At 51.3% G+C, this 12,214-nt stretch overlaps 1 protein-coding gene across 1 annotated transcript in view; it reads left to right on the top strand.

The window, feature by feature from the left end:
- KDM2A (lysine demethylase 2A) overlaps positions 1–12,214 on the top strand; it is a 51,966-nt gene that overhangs the window by 23,159 nt on the left and 16,593 nt on the right. The window contains 8 exon segments of the mRNA XM_075711920.1: positions 693–771; positions 2,184–2,230; positions 2,599–2,777; positions 4,440–4,546; positions 5,148–5,241; positions 8,061–8,214; positions 10,044–10,159; positions 11,902–12,028. Coding sequence (XP_075568035.1) covers positions 693–771; positions 2,184–2,230; positions 2,599–2,777; positions 4,440–4,546; positions 5,148–5,241; positions 8,061–8,214; positions 10,044–10,159; positions 11,902–12,028 — 903 coding nt within the window.

Below are 12,214 nucleotides of genomic sequence, written 5' to 3'. Positions count from 1 at the left end.
ATGGAAGCCGCTCGGTCTGGAGAGCGATGAGCCAGTCTGCAGCGCTGCAGGCTTGCTGGGACACATGGCAGCCAGGAACAAGAGGGTTTGCCTGGGTCAGCACCTGTAATTGCAGCCACATGTCTACTAGATGCTTAATTCAAAGACTATGTGGGATCTCTTCCCTTTCTTTCACCACGCGTACGGCTCAGTGGGATGTCTTTTCATTGCACAGCCAGTGCAAGCCTCATGAGGATTTACCGTGAGGGAGGAGCATTTCTTCAAGGCGTCTCTTGCTTGGCTGTGAGCTTCTTAGGGAAGTGAGGAGTGAAAACCATGCTGTTCCCCTGTCTGGTGCAGGCTCTTGGAGCAAACTCCTCCCCTCCCTGGGGGGCCTGTCTGAGGCTTGTCAGCAGCACACACCATGCTGCTCACAGAACTGCCAGAAAGGAGTTCCAGGATCTCCGAAGGCGTGTAGAAATAGCGGGGAATGGGGCTGGTTTTTTTTCCGCTGGCTAGCCTTGTCACAGAGATAGGAGGAGGTTCTCGGGTCTCACCTGCACAGGGTCCTGAACAACCTGATCAGAGTCTGAAGTCGGTTTTCTGGGAGCAGGGTTGGACTAGAGATCTCCAGAGATCCTTTCGAACCTCAGTGTCTGTAGTCCTCTGAAGGAATCGCCCCTAACACCTTCCCTCTTGTCTCCCCACACCAGACTTCACAGTTGAATACATCCAGCGGGGCGGCCTGAGAGACCCTCTCATCTTCAGGAGCTCTGATGGCTTGGGGATAAAGTAAGTGCCAGGGGCACAGAGTGGTGGGTGACTCTGGCCCAGTTTCTTGCCTCTCCCCACGTTGTGTGGGATCTGATCGTGGTAGCTGGATCCATGCTCTGCCAAGTTGGTATGACTGTGTCCTGTCCATACTGTTCTTTATGTGCAGTGAGCAGAGAGAAGTATCTTCCACTTCAGTTATCCTGTTCTTATTAGTCTGTTTGGACTTAAAATAAGAGGACTGAATTGGCTCTGAGTGATCACAATTCAACCAAATGTCTGGAAGGTCCTGCTGCTGCTCTGATGCAACATCTGGCTGGGTTTCTTGCCTAGCAATATAGGCATCTATTGCCAGAGAGTCAAGCAATTTGTAGTATTTCTGGCATTTTCCAGAATTCCAACCTGATTTGCCTAACACGGTTACTTCTGTCTCTCTCTCTTGCTACAGTAAGTCAATTAAGGTTTACAGCTTTGAGTGTAAAGCTGTACCGATGCAAGACTTTGTCCTGTTTTGTGATGTTCATATAAATATGCTATGTGGTGGTAGATGTAGTTTTAAGGCAAGTAATGCTACATCAAAACATTACAGCTGTCTCTTACAGAATTTAAAAAAAAAAAAAAACCTGATCTGATCCAGTGCTTCTGCCGGATTGGTGTGTTTTGGTTTTGATTAATACAAAAGTTAGAGGAATAAATTAGCCCTAGCAAACTTTGTCAGAGCCAGTATCAGCAACGCTGCTTTTTACTTCCTCAACTGGCTTTGAACGGATGGGCAACACCTCATCCAGCGCACGACGTACTGTACTGTGGTGAATTAGATAGGAAATTGTGCCGGGCTCAGTTTTAACTGCTGGATGACTTGGGACAGCGCAGATTTGATGCTGAGGATTACAGTGTGGGCGAAACTGGATTTCTCCTGAGCTTTTGGTTACTTCTCTGGGTCAAGAGTTGCTTGAATGGCTGCCCACCCGTTCTGCCTGTGACAGCAGTGTTTGTACAGATAAGTGCGCCAGTACAAACAGTTAGAGTAGTTATGCTGTGTCAGTGAAATATACTGCTTGTACTGGTCTGGCTATGCCCTTTATATTGGGATAACTCATACGAGCAGTCTTTAAAATGAGAGCTAGGATTGCTTAGCTCAAGGCCCGCTTGCTCATTCGCCAGAAGCCGCTGTACAACAGCTCAGGCTCTGGAGATGGTAAATCCTATTCCTAAATCTGCTTCCCTAGCCAGAAGTTGGGCCCCGTGTTTCACCCCAGCGCTCAGCGCAGACCTGTGCCCCCAGAGATCTAGTCGTGTGGTCTTCACCCACATCCGAGAGGTGAAAAGCAGCACAGTAGTATCTTCAGGGTGCCAATACTGGGGTTACAGGTGGGAAGGGTCTGCAACCGGAAGCACTTCATGATTTTTTTAGCAAGGTCTTTGTCCTGCAGGATGCCAGATCCGGACTTCAGCGTGAATGATGTGCGGCTGTGTGTCGGTAAGTGACCGGGGACCACAACGTGCCCCTGCTGCGCCCTGGGCAGATAGGGAGGAATGGGGAGAGTCATCGGGTTTATCAAAGCTAGAGGTCTGGTTTTGTGGCTCCCCCAGTGTGCAGCTGGTTGAAGCCGAGCCGTCCTTTGCCAGTGGATCACAACTCTTACCTGCTTGAGGAGTCTAGTTTGACCTGAAGCAGCTTCTGTTTCAATGTTGATATGGAAGAAGATGAAGTTATGGGAGAGGCCAAGACGTCGCACGTGTGTGGGTGGGTTCTTTGAGGAAGGGTCCCACGTCTCGTGAAGTGTCTCTTCTGGGTGGTCCGCTGTGCACAGGGACGGTTCCAGTGACGTGTCTCTGTTCTGGCAGGGAGCCGACGGATGGTGGATGTCATGGATGTGAACACGCAGAGGGATATAGAGATGTCCATGGCACAGTGGGCACGCTACTACGAAACACCGGAGGCCGAGCGGGAGAAACTTTACAACGTCATCAGCCTGGAGTTCAGCCACACCAAACTGGAGAACCTGGTGCAGAGACCTGCTACGGTGAGCGTGGCTCTTCCTTCCGCAGGAACGTCCTTTCCATTGTGCTTGTGGTCCTCTGTAGGCAAGGTGCAGCCTGGCACTTGAATGCGGGAGGAGAGGGGCTGCTCGTAACGTGCATGGGCTCAGCCAGGGATGTCACTGCTGTGCTCTGGAAGCTGCTGGAGCTGATCCTGTGTTTGAGTCGGATCTCGTCTGCTATAGCTGATCTCACAGACAGGCTGGGGCTGTCCAGCCTGTGCATCCCTCAGCTACAGTGACCACAGTCAAGCCCCGGCGTGTCATTCTGCAGAGAGCTGACTTGTTCACTAGCTGTCAGCGATTAGAGAAATGGAAGCAACCGGCTGAGGAATAGAGTGAAATAATCCGCTCCTGCTGGCTGGAGAACAGGCACCGAGTTTGAACAAGCACCTGAGTTTGAATAGAGGGGTCAGATTTGTGCTTGGCCACAGTGAGTGTTGAGGACAGGATGGGGACCCTGGCTTCCAGCGTCTCCCAGTTAGCCGATTCCACTGCCTGCCGAGACCTTGGCTGCTCTTCAGTTTTGGGCCTACCTTCCCTTTGTGCTATGTGCTGTGCTGCTCTGATGCTTGGTGCAGAGCCCTCTCCTGAAGCAGCAATCAGCTCCGTTGTGGCCAAAGAGAGGTGCAGGGCAGCGGTGGCTTGCCATAACATGTGGCCAGGTGTAGAACTCCAGCAGGGCCTAAATCGGACAGCAGAGCTCGGCAGTGCTGCGTTTTGAGAGAGCAGCTAAAGCCTGGATGCTGTTTGAGCTTTGTGGTTTCCTTGGTGTTTGGAAACCGTGGTTCCCGTTAGGACAGCAACCCTGTGCTCAGCTGGGACTGCAGAGGGTTGTGCAGCACAGTAGGGAGGGTTTCTGGTGCCAAGTGCTGAAATTTCTGAGGGCAGAGGAGGCCAAGACTGGAGGTGTGCTGGCAGGGGGAAAACAAGTTGCTCTTGCTGAAGTGTGGAAGGTGGGATGGGTAGGATGGGCATCCTGGACTCCCTCTGCGGTTGGTGGAGAGGAAGGGGCAGCTCTAGGGCTATTCTCTTCTCTCTGTTAACTGTAGAGGGAGCCTGGACGTCTCTGCTCTGGCTGTCCTGAAGCTTAGCGAGTTGAATCCCACCCTAGCAGATGCTGCCCAGCATGTTTTTTATGTAAGCCCAGCGCATAGCGGTTCCTGCTTTAGCCCTTAAGTAGAAAACCAGCATCCCAGTTCCATGCTTGGGATCTTGCTGCGGTGTTTGCTGCTTGCGTGAATTCAGAGGCTCGCTCTACAGCAGCTGCCATCAGAACAGTCGGTCCGAAGTGCTTTACGTGTGGGATTGCACCAGTGGCATTGGGAAGGTTGCTGGGTGTGTGGGGGCCAAAAAAGGGGGTATCACGACCCTTCAGCTAACTCCAGGGCTTCCTTCCCTTCCTTGGTCCCGTCATTTGTGGCGGGTGTGCTCTGCGCTGGGCTGGCTGGCAGTCTGTGCGCAGCACTGCAGCGGCTTTGGTGGGCCTGCTGCAACCCTGCATCCCACGGGAGCCCAGCTGTGTGTGAGCTGTGGGCTCACCAGGCAGGCAATAGGTATTTGAGCTTCCAGGACAGCCTGGGGGTAGCAAAAGGGGTTACTGTACCCCTTTCACCTCTACTCATGTCTCCCACCTTTCTGCTGTAGGTGGATTTGATTGACTGGGTTGATAACATGTGGCCCAGACACCTGAAGGAGAGTCAGACAGAGTCTACGAATGCTATCCTGGAGATGCAGTATCCAAAGGTGCAGAAGTAAGTGACTTCCTGAGCTGTTCACGCGGTGGCAGGCAGCAAAGCATCTCTTGCAAGAAAACCGCCCAAGGGAGACGCAGTTTGTACCGAGGGGAAACGGGAGGAGCAGTCTCCCTCTTTATTTCAGCGGGTGACACTTGCAAGGACGCTGCAGTTAGTTATTTCAGCCCCTGCCGAATGCTGTGTGGAAGAGTAGTCGCGTGGCTTCTAGGAGCTCGCTGCGCTTTGGGGAAACTCTTGGTGCTCACCACCTTGAGACATCTGGAGTCAGTTGAGCTGCTAGGCGCTGCCCATCCTGCCCTGTAAGCCAGGCCTGTGATGTGGGGCTTTCTGGAGCTGCCAGGTGCGTGAGGATGAAAGCTCTCCTCTTGCCTGGACTAGATGTTTTTGTGGGGATGTGATATAAATGCAAAGTGAGCTTTCCTGCAAACCACCACCTCCCTGCAGCTAAAGTGCTTAGCGCTGCAGTAATTGGCTTCTGGCACTGCTCTGAGCCATTGGCCTGGGTTTGGGCAGCCCATTCCCTTGGAATATGTTGTTTCTGCTCTAAAATGTGGATCACCGCTCATTTTCACCTCATGGTCATCTTGTTTTCCGCCAGGTACTGTCTGATGAGTGTCAAGGGCTGCTACACAGATTTCCACGTGGACTTTGGTGGTACTTCTGTGTGGTACCACATCCACCGAGGGGGAAAGGTAGGAGGACAGTCCCTGCTGGGAGAAGTTACAGATGCTTTAGGAGAGTGGCTTTTAGTCTGTTTTCTTGTCGATCCTTGAAGATGCAGGTCAACGACAGCGAATTGAAGTCTTTCCACCCTAAACTTGTTTATCTGTGGTTCTTGGAAGTAGTTCAGGCCCTCAGAGGTCCACCAGGCACAGGCTGAACACCTGTGCTGTAGAGGTGGTGCTAAGACAACCTGATAAAAGGCTAAATGACATAAATAACCCAATTCACCCAGTGCCTTGGGCTTCTGAGAGATCATTTGGCTACATGGCTGATCACCTCTTGGTGTGGTGCAAATAGCACGCTGGGAGCAGCAGCAAACAGAAGAAAGGTAATTAAAGATGAGTGGGAGCCTCTCCTAAAGCTAAGCTGCCCAGGGCTTTTAAGTAGCCAACAGTTGTCTGAAGGGTCACCTTAAAACATCGAGTGATTTCAAAAGCAAGAAGCCTTTGAACTGAAGGTTAGTGACGGGTCTTCGCTACAAAACTCTTGAATGGTTTCTGGTGAGAAGTAGCTCTGAAACAGTGTCAGATTTGAGCTGCTTGTCTGGAGTCACTTCCTGTAGCTGAGCTCAGCTCAAGATACGAAAACTGAACCCCAGGCTTCATCGAGTTGGAGTTTGTCTGGTTACAAACTTCATCTGAGTGCAATGTTTGTTCCCTGACAAGTGGCTTCCAGTCGTAATGGTGCAGGGATTTCCCTGTGCCAGGCATCTGTCACCCCAGCTGTGTGTTGCACTGGGGCCTGGCTTGGAAGAAATCTGTCTGGAAGGGGATCTGGGAAGGTGCCAGTCCTCCCACTGGCCCTTAGGCAGGGGGAGTTGCACTTTAAGCTCCCCTGACAGGTGGGGACATTGTACTTGTTGTTCTCTTAACTTTCAGAAAACAGATTTGGAATAGTTTGGGTGCTGTATCACTGAAGGGGCCAGCTAGTACTTGAACAGTTAAGTCGGACACCCTAGCAAGCACTTCAGCTGCCCTAGAGAGCACAGTCACGTTCGGAGCGTAGCATTTAGTAAGAAGTCCTTGCTGGGAAAACCTCCCCTCTGCCGTTGGGTGGATGTGCCCATTGTCGTGGGACTCGGTCTATGCTTTAGCATTACCACTATAACAGCGTGGAAGAGCTTGTATTCAAGTTTTTCTTTGCTGCAGTTGTCAGCTCTGCTGTAGTCAAGGAAACTTTGCGCTGCTGTCCAGGGAGGGAAGCGATGCAGACAGATTCATCATAGTACATTTGAATCGATGCAGTCGGAGCAGGAAAATCTGGTGGTAGCTCAGCACAGTGTTATTAGGAAAAGCTAATGTGGAGGAAGGTATCCTGTAGCGCAGAATTTACCAAAGGCAGGTCCCACCTCTTGCCCAGTGAAGTGCACCTAGCTCCTAACTTAATCCTTGCGAGCAATTCAAGAGATTTCACTGCTTCTGATAAAAACCATCAGCCATCCAGGGCTGAACTCATCAAGGAGTCAGGAGGTAAAAAAGGCTGCCTGTGGTGGCTGGGTGTCTCCTGAGAAAGAGCCTTGGACAACCTTGGGGTAGGGAGCCCTTTCGCTTGTAACTGCTGCGAAGGAACTGTCTGGCTGAAGGCGGCTGGGTGGGCTCCCTCCACAGCCAGTAAAGGCAAATGTCTAGGAAAAAACTCTTCACTTCTTTAGGACAAGTCCGGGGCAATTATTCCATCTCATCTTTCTCCACTGACTTAGACTATTTTCAGGGAAGGCAGTGAACTCTGCCCCACCTGAAGAATCTGGGCTTTTCACCCACCTTTCCTTGCAAAGGAGATGTAGCTGCCAGACTTCCCCAGTGATTCTGATGATTTGTGGCTCCAGTGCTTTCCCCCAAAGGATGAGTTAATAGCCTCTGAAGAACCTAGTTGGGGATGGATATCTGCTTGCTACCTGTATTGCACAGAGCCAGACAGGTGCAAATCTCTAGTTCAGCTGTAGCTTTTACTAACATGATAGAAATACGCAGGTAAATCATAGAATCACAGAATCGTAGGATGCTTTGGGTTGGAAGGGACCTTTAGAGATCACCCAGCCCAACCCCCCTGCAGCAAGCAGGGACAGCTTTAACCAGACCAGGGTGCTCACAGCCCCATCCAACCTGGCCTTGAATGTTTCCAGGGATGGGGCCTCCACTGCCTCTCTGGGCAACCTGTGCCGGTGCCTCACCACCCTCATTGTAAACAATTTCTTTCTTATGTCTAGTCTAAATCTATTCTTCTTTAGTTTAAATCCATTATTCCTTGTCCTGTCACAACAGGCCTTGCTAAAAAGATTGTCCCCATCCTTCCTGTAGGCCCCCTTTAAGTACTGAAAGGTCTCCTCGCAGCCTTCTCTTCTCCAGGCTGAACAACCCCAACTCTCTCAGCCTGGCCTCATAGGAGAGGTGCTCCAGCCCTCGGATCATTTTGGTGGCCCTCTTCTGGACCCGCTCCAACAGGCAAATACCTCCTTTGTCTGTAATACTCTGGTGTCTTCAGTGGTCTCTACATCTCTTGACACCGATGTTGTAAATAATACCTTACAAAGCATCCCAAGCTCAGTCTTCCTGTGGTGCTCAGTGCATCAGGTTGGGAAGAACCTTGTTCAGTGGCTTGCCCTCTCAGATGGGACTGCTCTTTAGGTCACTTTACGGGGAATTTCTGCAGATTTGCCTCCTCTGTGGGTGGGGAGTGGAAGATTTAGATGGCTGGAGAAGGGAGCAGCGCAGGTTTGGAAGAAGCAGGGGGTTGTCAGTTGCTGTTAATTATGTGATGACTTACATACATGTGTTGTCTTTACTTGCAGATTTTCTGGCTAATCCCTCCTACACCCCAGAACCTGGAGCTCTATGAAAACTGGCTTCTCTCAGGGAAGCAGGGAGACATTTTTCTTGGGGACAGAGTGTCAGAATGCCAGCGCATCGAGCTCAAGCAGGGCTACACGTTTGTCATCCCCTCAGGTACTGCAGGGTGGGCAGGCGCATCCTGGCCTTTGCCAGGGTTGTGGCAAGAGGCTGAAACTCCTGGGACACGAGCAAAATGAGAACAGGCAGGATTTAGCTTCTTCCCTCATGAGTAACTGGGAGATGTGATATGGCTCCATCCTCTTGCTTGTCAGCTCCCAAAATGTGCCTGTCGTGGCACTGTGGATTCAGCCCGAGCGACAGGAGAGCTGTGGCTGGCTCACATCATGCTTGATCAATTATTAAAGCAGGCTTTCCCAGACCCCATCGTGTTGACATGCAGAGCAGTGCACATTGAGGACAGAGGCTGGCCCAAGGCAGCACAGCTCCTCAGCTTCCTGGGTCTCTTGTGAAATCTCTGCAGAGTTGTGTTCAAATTGTGAAGCAAGGAAGGGAGCCAGTGTGTGAGTTTAAGGAACGAGGTGACAGCTCTGGACACGAGGAAAGACAATTGAAGTCTGCATGTACTAGAGGTAGAAGAACTGGAAAGCACATAGGTAGAAGCAGATGTTGGAAATTGCTGAAACCCAGCAGGGAGCTGGGAAGCAGTAACATGGAGAGCCTTGCAGGTGACTGCTTTGCAGAGGGCTTGGGCAAGGAGCCTTTGAGGTTGGGAGTGGGAACGCTCTCAAGAGTTAAGAGAAATCTTTAGTCTGACTTGGTTTAGCAAGCAGGATAATTAGAGGGTATCAGCAGCGTCTTGCATGCACAGTTAGTACAGTGCTGTGCTAGAAAACAGCAAAGGCGGAAGAGGTGAGGCAGGTGAAACAGCAGCTCAAGTTGGTTGTTCGCAAGGACTGGCTCACAGCCTTTTAGGATGTGATGCAGACCTGGGGTGTCGGCAAAATGTTGTGCTTGCACTCGGGAATACTCCCTTGTAAGGAGAATGATTGTTGGACCCCTTTCAAGGCTTCTAATAAAACTGTTGCATAAAAATTGTGTCCGTAAGACTGTCTCAGATGGCAAAGGATGCTGTAGCCTGCCGTTTCATCTCCAACAGCAGTGCAGGAATAAGCTGTGTTGTACGCGCGTACCCCTGTAGCTTGCAGCAAGACCAGGAACAAAAAGCACCAGGGACTGCACAAGTTACTCATTTATATCCTGGTACCGGGACTGACACTTCTTTTGAACTGAGTGGCCTTGCCCAAAGGAAACCCATGCTGGAATTCCCAAAATGTTGGGCTTGGCTGGATTGCCTTGGAGATAACAGAGCTGAGACTAGAGTTGCTTTGAGGATTCTCTAATTGTTGAACAGACTTTGGAAGACTGTTTCCCTGGCTGCTGGTGTTCTTAGGCCTAATGCATCTAGGAAGTAACTTTACAGAGACACCAGGATGACAAAAAGCTGTGGCGCATGTGCCGCCGTGGGAGGATGTGAGGCCAGATCCACAGGTGTGTTTAAGTGCCTGAGTACAAGTCTGTCTCTAGCTCTTAGATGGGTTAAGTGAGCTGGGTATTGAGTAATTTGGTAGTGACACTTCAGGAGGGGTGGATGTTGTTGCTATAACACAGCAATATCTGCCCTCCTCGAAGAGCTGGAGTCTGTGTGGTCCCATCCTAGCCCCCCGCTGCTGCTAGGGCTGGCTGATGTGACAATAGCTAGTCTGTGTGTTTGCAGCTAACCTGGGTGCAGGTCAAGGGTGCAACTGTCAGGGTGGACTCAGCTGAGCAGCGTGAAGGTTGTGTAGATTTGCCAGCCCCGCTCTGAAGAGCGCAGTTCATTAATGATTGCAAAGGAGATGGAATTAGTAAGGACTGTCAGTTGCCAGACCTTGGTATCATCTAGTTGCTCAGGAGGATTCTTCAAACTCTGCTTCCTCTCCAAGGTTGGATCCATGCTGTGTACACTCCCATGGACACGCTGGTTTTTGGAGGCAACTTCTTACACAGCTTCAACATCCCTATGCAGCTCCGGATCTACAGCATTGAAGACCGCACGCGGGTAAGGACCTGTGGGAGAGCTGGGAGGACACGGCCTCCTGGGATGGTGGGGAGGGCGCAGCCGAGAGCGATGGTGTGCAGGCAGGCAAGTTGAGTCTCACCCTGTGACAGATTGCTCAAACTCCAGCTGTCTGTAAGCGAGACGTCCTAGCCTGCTAAATGTACAGGCAGGAACTTGGGCAGAGGGAGAGCCTGCAACGTGCGCTAAGGCTGTGTTCCTTCGTGCTGCCTCCAGTCTGACGCCAGGCTTCTGAGGGGTCTGGAAACCTTGCTGTGGGTGTGATGGGGACCTCCCCTGGCTGCCTTCGTAGGGAAGAGGAAGGCAGCAAACATGGCTGTGGGAGTGCGTCCAGTGCGTTGTCTCTTCCCTTACCTGGCTGCCTTCTGCTGCTGCTTGGTGGTGATCTTAGATCTTGGTGTGGTCTAAGATGACTAAAAAAAAACTAAAGGCATCCTGAGGTCTCGAGCAGACAGTGCTGTTGGCAAGTGGGCGTTCTCACTTGTTCCTTGTGGAGACGCGAGTCCTCCAGTGCTCAGCACCTTCAGAGAAGCCTCAGGACACGCCTGGGCTGTGACAGACAGACTGCCAACCTCTCCAAGCGGTTCAGGGTGCTGCAGCCGGCAGGACCTGTAGGTTAGCACTCGGATGTCAGACCATCATCCAGAGCAGCTGAGACATAGGATGACGGAGCATGTGCCTGCTCCACCCTGGGCAGCATAGCCTCAGGAAGGTGCGAGGCAGGCAGCAGGGTCAGGGACATCTTCTGAAAGGATGTTGTAGTGAGGTGGGTGTTGGTCTCTTCTCCCAAGCAGCTAAGCGATAGGATGAGAGGAAATGGGCTCAAGCTGCATCAGGAGAGGTTTAGATTGGATATTAGGAAAAATTTCTTGATGGAAAGAGTGGTCAAGCATTGGAACAGGCTGCCCAGAGAAGTGATGGAGTCCCCATCCCTGGAGGTGTTCAAAAAACGGGCAGACGTGGCACTTTGGGCCATGGTTTAGTGGGCATGGTGGTGTTGGGTTGATGGTTGGACTGATGATCTTAGAGGTCCTCTCCAACCTTAACGATTCCTAGTTTTTACTTTCATTATAAATAATCCAGCCACCAAGCCAGGAAACACGAAATTATTCCTCTCCCCTTAATTGGTTTAATGTGGACTTGGTAGTGTTAGGTTACTGGTTGGACTGGATGATCTTAAAGGTCTTTTCCAACCTAAACAATTCTATGATTCTGCCTGCGTGTGAATCTCTGGCGCTGATGTGACAGAGCCCCGATAGCGCTCTGCTAAATAGCTGAGCTGGTAGCACCTCTCTTAATAGACCAACCCTTTCCCTCTGCGCATCCTAACACTGGCAGATGCTGTGCTGGGGCTTGGGGAGAGGGCTTGAACCACTACCTTCGACTGAAACCTTTTGTGGTATCTGCCACTTTTTTTCTCGTACTAATGAGAAGGAGGTCTGTGGGGGAAGAACTGCAACCCTAACAAAGAAAAAATGAAATGTTACTGGCTTGCAAGTGAGTAGTGCCTGGTCTCTGCTCTGCCTGGTGATAATACCCTTCTGCAAGGAGAATTACATCAGGCTGCCAGAAGCATGAATGATGCCGTTATACACGTACGTGCGTTTCCTGTCTCTCGGGAAGGGGTCAGTCTGGACCGAGGCAGCAGTAGTAAGAGCTATCTCCGTGCAGCCCTGCGGTGAAGGAAGCCTGAACCCATCCCCTTCCCCTTGCCTCTTTTCCAGGTCCCAAATAAGTTTCGTTATCCCTTCTATTACGAGATGTGTTGGTACGTGCTGGAGCGCTATGTCTACTGCATCACCAGCCGCTCGCATCTGACCAAGGACTTCCAGAAGGAATCGCTCAGTATGGGTAAGCCAGCCGCGTTGGCTGTCCAGCCCTGACTCCTTCCTCACCCGTACGGCGGCGGTTTCTTGCACCCTCCTCTGGGGTACTGTCTGGCTCAGCAGTGCGGCGGGCAGGGGAGGGCTGTGCGGGAAGAATTTGGGACCATCACTTCCTCAATTTCGCAGGGTGGTTTCTTTGAGTATTTCCTCC

The sequence above is a fragment of the Pelecanus crispus genome, chromosome 6, assembly GCF_030463565.1.
Source record: "Pelecanus crispus isolate bPelCri1 chromosome 6, bPelCri1.pri, whole genome shotgun sequence".
NCBI classification, from domain to species: Eukaryota; Metazoa; Chordata; class Aves; order Pelecaniformes; family Pelecanidae; genus Pelecanus; species Pelecanus crispus.
Note: the sequence above shows the minus strand (reverse complement) of the source record. Positions and strands in the feature narration are given on the sequence as shown.